The sequence below is a fragment of the Zonotrichia albicollis genome, unplaced genomic scaffold, assembly GCF_047830755.1.
Source record: "Zonotrichia albicollis isolate bZonAlb1 unplaced genomic scaffold, bZonAlb1.hap1 Scaffold_136, whole genome shotgun sequence".
NCBI lineage: Eukaryota > Metazoa > Chordata > Aves > Passeriformes > Passerellidae > Zonotrichia > Zonotrichia albicollis.
The window spans coordinates 125,001-132,500 of NW_027428355.1; the positions used below are offsets into that span (position 1 = coordinate 125,001).

The 7,500-nt window shown below is 71.9% G+C and overlaps 1 protein-coding gene across 1 annotated transcript in view; it reads right to left on the reverse strand.

The window, feature by feature from the left end:
• LOC141727567 (uncharacterized) overlaps positions 1 to 472 on the reverse strand; it is a 4,528-nt gene extending 4,056 nt beyond the window's left edge. Inside the window, exon 1 of the mRNA XM_074533906.1 lies at positions 30 to 472. Coding sequence (XP_074390007.1) covers positions 30 to 472 — 443 coding nt within the window. The remainder of the gene's footprint in view (positions 1 to 29) is intronic.
• Between the last annotated feature and the right edge of the window lie 7,028 nt (positions 473 to 7,500).

Below are 7,500 nucleotides of genomic sequence, written 5' to 3' on the forward strand. Positions count from 1 at the left end.
TCTCTCTCTCTGGGCTTTTCCTCGCTCGCCTTTTACGCACACCTCGGGGCCCGCGCCCCGGGCTTCGAGACTCGGCCTTCGCGCTGGAAGTCACGGCGCGCGGCGCGCGGAACGGGGGGCTCGGCCGGGGCTGACCCGCCCCACCGAAGCCGAACCACCCCGCCCGCCGACCGGTCGCCGGCGAGCGACCGGCCGCCGGCGAGGTTGGGCCGAGCGGGGCCCGCTCGCGGGGAGCGAACCCCGTCCGACGCGTCCCCCCACCGGGCCGCGCGGAAAGCACCGGACGTGCTAGAGGAGACAGCGACCCGACGAGGCGGGCGCGGCCCGGACACCGAGGCCCCCTTTTCGGCCGGGGCGGCTCGCTCTGCAGCAGGCGGCGGAACGGCAAAGGAGCGCGCGGATCGGGCTCTGCTCCCCCGTCCGCGCCCCATCGGTTCTCGGGTCGTTTTCGCCCTCTCTTCTCTCTCGCCATCCATGACCCGCGGCTCAGCTCCAACCGCACCGCCGCCCGGCGCTGCTCGCGGCCGGCACCCACGGGGCGCTAACCCGGACCGGGGCCGGCACCGGCACCTCGCGTGGTTTTCGAAGGACACCTGTAGGCTAGCGGGGCCACGCGGCCGTCACACAGCTGGGGTCGGTAAAGCCGCCCTCCCCGGCAGCGGGAGGGGCGACACCTCGCCTGCGACGGGAAGCGAACTGGAAAAGGAGACCGCCCTGCCCGAGCAGCGGACACCCCCGCCGTGACTTCCCCGCGACAGAGAAGCCCCGGAAGGAGAGCCGGCCGGCCGGGGGCCCTCTCCGACGCCACCCGAAAAGCCTCATCGATCGAGTGCGGCCGAGGAAGGAGCCGCGCCGACGACGGCGACGACGACGGCCCCCCCATGGCCACGGTCCTGGGACAACGGGGCGACGGCCGCCCAGCCCCGCCTGCGGAGCGCTCGCGGCAGAGGAGGAGCGCGGGGGGTGCCGCCACCCGCCCGCCCGCCCGCGGGCGCCAACGGATTCCCTTCTCGGCTAGGCAACGGCAGGACTGGGACTGGGCTGGCCCGCCAGGCCGGGGGGACTCGGCTTCCCCTTCCGGCCCGGGGAACCCGGCCGAGCGTGCGAGAAATACGTGCCACCGGACCGCGCGCCGCCGGCGGCCGGCTTTCCCTTTCCGGAAAAAAAATAGCCGGAGGAACGGCACGACAAAAAGGCACATGGAGGCGGCGTTCGCAGCGACCCGTGCTAGCCACGGGGGCCGCGGGCCCGGGACGCCGGAGGCACCCGCGGGGGCGAGTTACGAGTCTCACTCCCCCACGGAGCCCCAGACATCCCGCTCGCTCCCTTCTCTCTCGCCGACGTGGCCCGCGCGCGCCTTCGTCGCAACGGCTCCTCGGTGCCGCGGCTTAAGGCCGCCAGAGAAAAATCCGCGGAGGCCGGGCGGGCGCCCCCACTCTCTGCCCGCGCACCGGCGCGCCTAAACCGCGGAAAAAAAAGAAAAAACGCGGACCCGCGTGGCAACCCAGCCCGCCCGGCCCAAGGGGCTCGGTCGATGCGCCCACGACCGAGGTGGACGAGGCGCCGCCGCCTCGCCCGGGAAAGGTCCGGGGGGCTCTCGGAATCTCTCTCTCTCTCTCTCTCTGTCGGGTGCCGGGTCCGTCAACTCCGAAAAACTCCGCCCGCCAACGCGGGTCCCCGGCTTAAGGCCGAGGAAGGGGGACGGCTTCAACGAGGCGGCCCGGGGACGGGGCGCCCCGACCCCGGCTCCGCAGCTTCACCGGGCGGGCGGACGGCCCGAAACAGTGCCCGCCGAGTGGGCCCCGGCTTAAGGCCAGGCACAAAAGGGACGAGGCGCCGCCGCCTCGCCCGCCAAGCGGCTCTCTCGAATCGCCTTTCACAGCCCTTCTCTCTCGGCATCCCGGGGGGATCCGGCCCCTCCGCTCGGCAGCCCTTCTCTCTCGGCATCCCGGGGGGAGATCCGGCCCCTCCGCTCGGCAGCCCTTCTCTCTCGGCATCCCGGGGGGAAACCGGCCCCTCCGCTCGGCAGCCCTTCTCTCTCGGCATCCCGGGGGGAGATCCGGCCCCTCCGCTCGGCAGCCCTTCTCTCTCGGCATCCCGGGGGGAGATCCGGCCCCTCCGCTCGGCAGCCCTTCTCTCTCGGCATCCCGGGGGGAGATCCGGCCCCTCCGCTCGGCAGCCCTTCTCTCTCGGCATCCCGGGGGGAGATCCGGCCCCTCCGCTCGGCAGCCCTTCTCTCTCGGCATCCCGGGGGGAGATCCGGCCCCTCCGCTCGGCAGCCCTTCTCTCTCGGCATCCCGGGGGAAACCGGCCCCTCCCCGCTGGCAGCCCTTCTCTCTCGGCATCCCGGGGGAAACCGGCCCCCTCCGCTCGGCAGCCCTTCTCTCTCGGCATCCCGGGGGGAATCCGGCCCCTCCGCTCGGCAGCCCTTCTCTCTCGGCATCCCGGGGGGAATCCGGCCCCTTCTCTCTATCTCTCGGCCTCCCGGGGGAACCGGCCCCTCCGCTCGCAGCCCTTCTCTCTCGGTCTCTCGGGGGGATCCGGTCCGTCTTTTCTCAGCCCTTCTCTCTCGGCCTCGCTCTCACTGTGCCAACTTCCCCGGGAGGGACGGGAGCCGGAGCCGAGCCACAAGGAGACTCGCCCCGGCTAGGCGGAACACTGGCTTTTTCCCTTTGCCGGCCACCTGAGTGCGGCTGCTCCTCTCCGCCTGAAACGTAGGCACAGCCTCAGCCAACCTACGGGGATGCGGCCCGTCACCTCGCTCCCATAATACGGGCAGATAAGTCCCAAGCCGCCGAGGCCTCCAAGAGGACCGAGGGAGATCGACCGGGAAGGGGCGCCGCCTCAGGCCGCAGCCTACGATGAGGTAGCCGGAGGCAGCCGACAACAGCGACCCCTTGGTGAACTTCCGCAGCCGGCCGAGACAACAGGTCTACCCGGCACCCGCCGCTATTTGACTAAGTCCCGCCGGCGCGAGGTAGACCTGGTGTCCCAGGGGCCGGGGTAGACCTGGTGTCCCAGGGGCCGGGGTAGACCTGGTGTCCCGGGCTCCGGGGTAGACCTGGTGTCCCGGGGGCCGGGGTAGACCTGGTGTCCGGGTCTCCGGGGTAGACCTGGTGTCCCGGGGGCCGGGGTAGACCTGGTGTCCGGGGCTCCGGGGTAGACCTGGTGTCCCGGGCGCCGGGGTAGACCTGGTGTCCCGGGCGCCGGGGTAGACCTGGTGTCCGGGTCTCCGGGGTAGACCTGGTGTCCCGGGGGCCGGGGTAGACCTGGTGTCCGGGTCTCCGGGGTAGACCTGGTGTCCCGGGCGCCGGGGTAGACCTGGTGTCCCGGGCGCCGGGGTAGACCTGGTGTCCCGGGCTCCGGGGTAGACCTGGTGTCCCGGGCGCCGGGGTAGACCTGGTGTCCCGGGCTCCGGGGTAGACCTGGTGTCCCGGGCGCCGGGGTAGACCTGGTGTCCCAGGGACCGGGGTAGACCTGGTGTCCCGCCAGATCCGGAGAAGACCTGGTGTCCCCGGCCCGAGAGCCAGCAGACCTGGTGTCCCCGGACCGAGACGGGGTAGACCGGCTGTCCGCGGCCAGAGACGGGGTAGACCTGGTGTCCCCGGCCCGAGACGGGGTAGACCTGGTGTCTGCGGCACAAGACGGGGTAGACCTGGTGTCTCCGGCCAGAAGCGGGGTAGACCTGTTGTCCTAGAGCCCGGGGTAGACCTGGTGTCCCGGGGGCCGGGGTAGACCTGGTGTCCGGGTCTCCGGGGTAGACCTGGTGTCCCGGGGGCCGGGGTAGACCTGGTGTCCGGGGCTCCGGGGTAGACCTGGTGTCCCGGGCGCCGGGGTAGACCTGGTGTCCCGGGCTCCGGGGTAGACCTGGTGTCCCGGGCGCCGGGGTAGACCTGGTGTCCCGGGGGCCGGGGTAGACCTGGTGTCCGGGTCTCCGGGGTAGACCTGGTGTCCCGGGCGCCGGGGTAGACCTGGTGTCCGGGGCTCCGGGGTAGACCTGGTGTCCCGGGCGCCGGGGTAGACCTGGTGTCCCGGGCTCCGGGGTAGACCTGGTGTCCCGGGCGCCGGGGTAGACCTGGTGTCCCGGGCTCCGGGGTAGACCTGGTGTCCCGGGCGCCGGGGTAGACCTGGTGTCCCGGGCTCCGGGGTAGACCTGGTGTCCCGGGCGCCGGGGTAGACCTGGTGTCCCAGGGACCGGGGTAGACCTGGTGTCCCGCCAGATCCGGAGAAGACCTGGTGTCCCCGGCCCGAGAGCCAGCAGACCTGGTGTCCCCGGACCGAGACGGGGTAGACCGGCTGTCCGCGGCCAGAGACGGGGTAGACCTGGTGTCCCCGGCCCGAGACGGGGTAGACCTGGTGTCTGCGGCACAAGACGGGGTAGACCTGGTGTCTCCGGCCAGAAGCGGGGTAGACCTGTTGTCCTAGAGCCCGGGGTAGACCTGGTGTCCCGGGGGCCGGGGTAGACCTGGTGTCCGGGTCTCCGGGGTAGACCTGGTGTCCCGGGGGCCGGGGTAGACCTGGTGTCCGGGGCTCCGGGGTAGACCTGGTGTCCCGGGCGCCGGGGTAGACCTGGTGTCCCGGGCTCCGGGGTAGACCTGGTGTCCGGGTCTCCGGGGTAGACCTGGTGTCCCGGGGGCCGGGGTAGACCTGGTGTCCGGGGCTCCGGGGTAGACCTGGTGTCCCGGGCGCCGGGGTAGACCTGGTGTCCGGGTCTCCGGGGTAGACCTGGTGTCCCGGGCGCCGGGGTAGACCTGGTGTCCGGGGCTCCGGGGTAGACCTGGTGTCCCGGGCGCCGGGGTAGACCTGGTGTCCCGGGCGCCGGGGTAGACCTGGTGTCCGGGTCTCCGGGGTAGACCTGGTGTCCCGGGGGCCGGGGTAGACCTGGTGTCCGGGGCTCCGGGGTAGACCTGGTGTCCCGGGGGCCGGGGTAGACCTGGTGTCCGGGGCTCCGGGGTAGACCTGGTGTCCCGGGCGCCGGGGTAGACCTGGTGTCCCGGGCTCCGGGGTAGACCTGGTGTCCCGGGGGCCGGGGTAGACCTGGTGTCCGGGGCTCCGGGGTAGACCTGGTGTCCCGGGCGCCGGGGTAGACCTGGTGTCCCGGGCTCCGGGGTAGACCTGGTGTCTTCGGCACAAGACGGGGAAGACCTGGTGTCCCGGGCGCCGGGGTAGACCTGGTGTCCCGGGCTCCGGGGTAGACCTGGTGTCCCGGGGGCCGGGGTAGACCTGGTGTCCCGGGCTCCGGGGTAGACCTGGTGTCCCGGGCGCCGGGGTAGACCTGGTGTCCCGGGCTCCGGGGTAGACCTGGTGTCTTCGGCACAAGACGGGGTAGACCTGGTGTCCCAGGGGCCAGAAGCGGGGTAGACCTGTTGTCCTAGAGCCCTGGGTAGACCTGGTATCCCGGGCGCCGGGGTAGACCTGTTGTCCTAGAGCCCTGGGTAGACCTGGTGTCCCGGGCGCCGGGGTAGACCTGTTGTCCTAGAGCGCTGGGTAGACCTGGTGTCCCGGGGACCGGGGTAGACCTGGTGTCCCGGGCTCCGGGGTAGACCTGGTGTCCCAGGGGCCGGGGTAGACCTGGTGTCCCGGGCTCCGGGGTAGACCTGGTGTCCCAGGGGCCGGGGTAGACCTGGTGTCCCAGGGGCCGGGGTAGACCTGGTGTCCCGGGCTCGGGGGTAGACCTGGTGTCCCGGGGGCCGGGGTAGACCTGGTGTCCCGGGCTCCGGGGTAGACCTGGTGTCCTCGAGCGCCGGGTAGACCTGGTGTCCCAGGGACCGGGGTAGACCTGGTGTCCCGGGCGCCGGGGTAGACCCGGTGTCCTCGAGCGCCGGGTAGACCTGTTGTCCCGGGACTCGGGGTAGACCTGCTGTCCCGTTCCCCGGGGTAGACCTGGTGTCCCAGGGCCTACCCCGGGGCCCGGGACACCAGGTCTACCCATGGTCCCAGGACACCAGGTCTACCCCGGGGAACGGGACACCAGGTCTACCCCGGGCCCTGGGACACCAGGTCTACCCATGGTCCTGGGACACCAGGTCTACCCCGGGGCCCGCGACACCAGGTCTACCCATGGTCCCAGGACACCAGGTCTACCCCGGGGAACGGGACACCAGGTCTACCCCGGGCCCTGGGACACCAGGTCTACCCCGGGGCCCGCGACACCTGGTCTACCCAGTGCTCTAGGACAACAGGTCTACCCCGGGGCCCGCGACACCAGGTCTACCCAGGGCCCTCGGACACCAGGTCTACCCCGGGGAACGGGACACCAGGTCTACCCCGGGCCCTGGGACACCAGGTCTACCCAGGGCCCTCGGACACCAGGTCTACCCCGGGGAACGGGACACCAGGTCTACCCCGGGCCCTGGGACAACAGGTCTACCCCGGGGCCCTCTGACACCAGGTCTACCCCGGGGAACGGGACACCAGGTCTACCCCGGGGCCCGGGACGCCAGGTCTACCCCGGGGAACGGGACACCAGGTCTACCCAGGGCCCTCGGACACCAGGTCTACCCCGGGGAACGGGACACCAGGTCTACCCCGGGCCCTGGGACAACAGGTCTACCCCGGGGCCCTCTGACACCAGGTCTACCCCGGGGAACGGGACACCAGGTCTACCCCGGGGCCCGGGACACCAGGTCTACCCCGGGGAACGGGACACCAGGTCTACCCCGGGGAACGGGACACCAGGTCTACCCATGGTCCCAGGACACCAGGTCTACCCCGGGGAACGGGACACCAGGTCTACCCCGGGCCCTGGGACACCAGGTCTACCCCGGGCCCCGGGACACCAGGTCTACCCCGGGCCCTGGGACACCAGGTCTACCCAGGGCCCTCGGACACCAGGTCTACCCAGGGCCCTCGGACACCAGGTCTACCCTGGCGCCCGGGACACCAGGTCTACCCCGTGCCCTGGGACAACAGGTCTACCCCGGGGCCCTCTGACACCAGGTCTACCCCGGGGAACGGGACACCAGGTCTACCCCGGGGAACGGGACACCAGGTCTACCCAGGGCCCTCGGACACCAGGTCTACCCCGGGGAACGGGACACCAGGTCTACCCCGGGCCCTGGGACAACAGGTCTACCCCGGGGCCCTCTGACACCAGGTCTACCCCGGGGAACGGGACACCAGGTCTACCCCGGGGCCCGGGACACCAGGTCTACCCCGGGCCCCGGGACACCAGGTCTACCCCGGGGAACGGGACACCAGGTCTACCCATGGTCCCAGGACACCAGGTCTACCCCGGGGAACGGGACACCAGGTCTACCCAGGGCCCTCGGAAACCAGGTCTACCCTGGCGCCCGGGACACCAGGTCTACCCCGGGCCCTGGGACAACAGGTCTACCCCGGGGCCCGCGACACCAGGTCTACCCATGGTCCCAGGACACCAGGTCTACCCCGGGGAACGGGACACCAGGTCTACCCCGGGCCCTGGGACACCAGGTCTACCCCGGGGCCCGCGACACCTGGTCTACCCAGTGCTCTAGGACAACAGGTCTACCCCGGGGC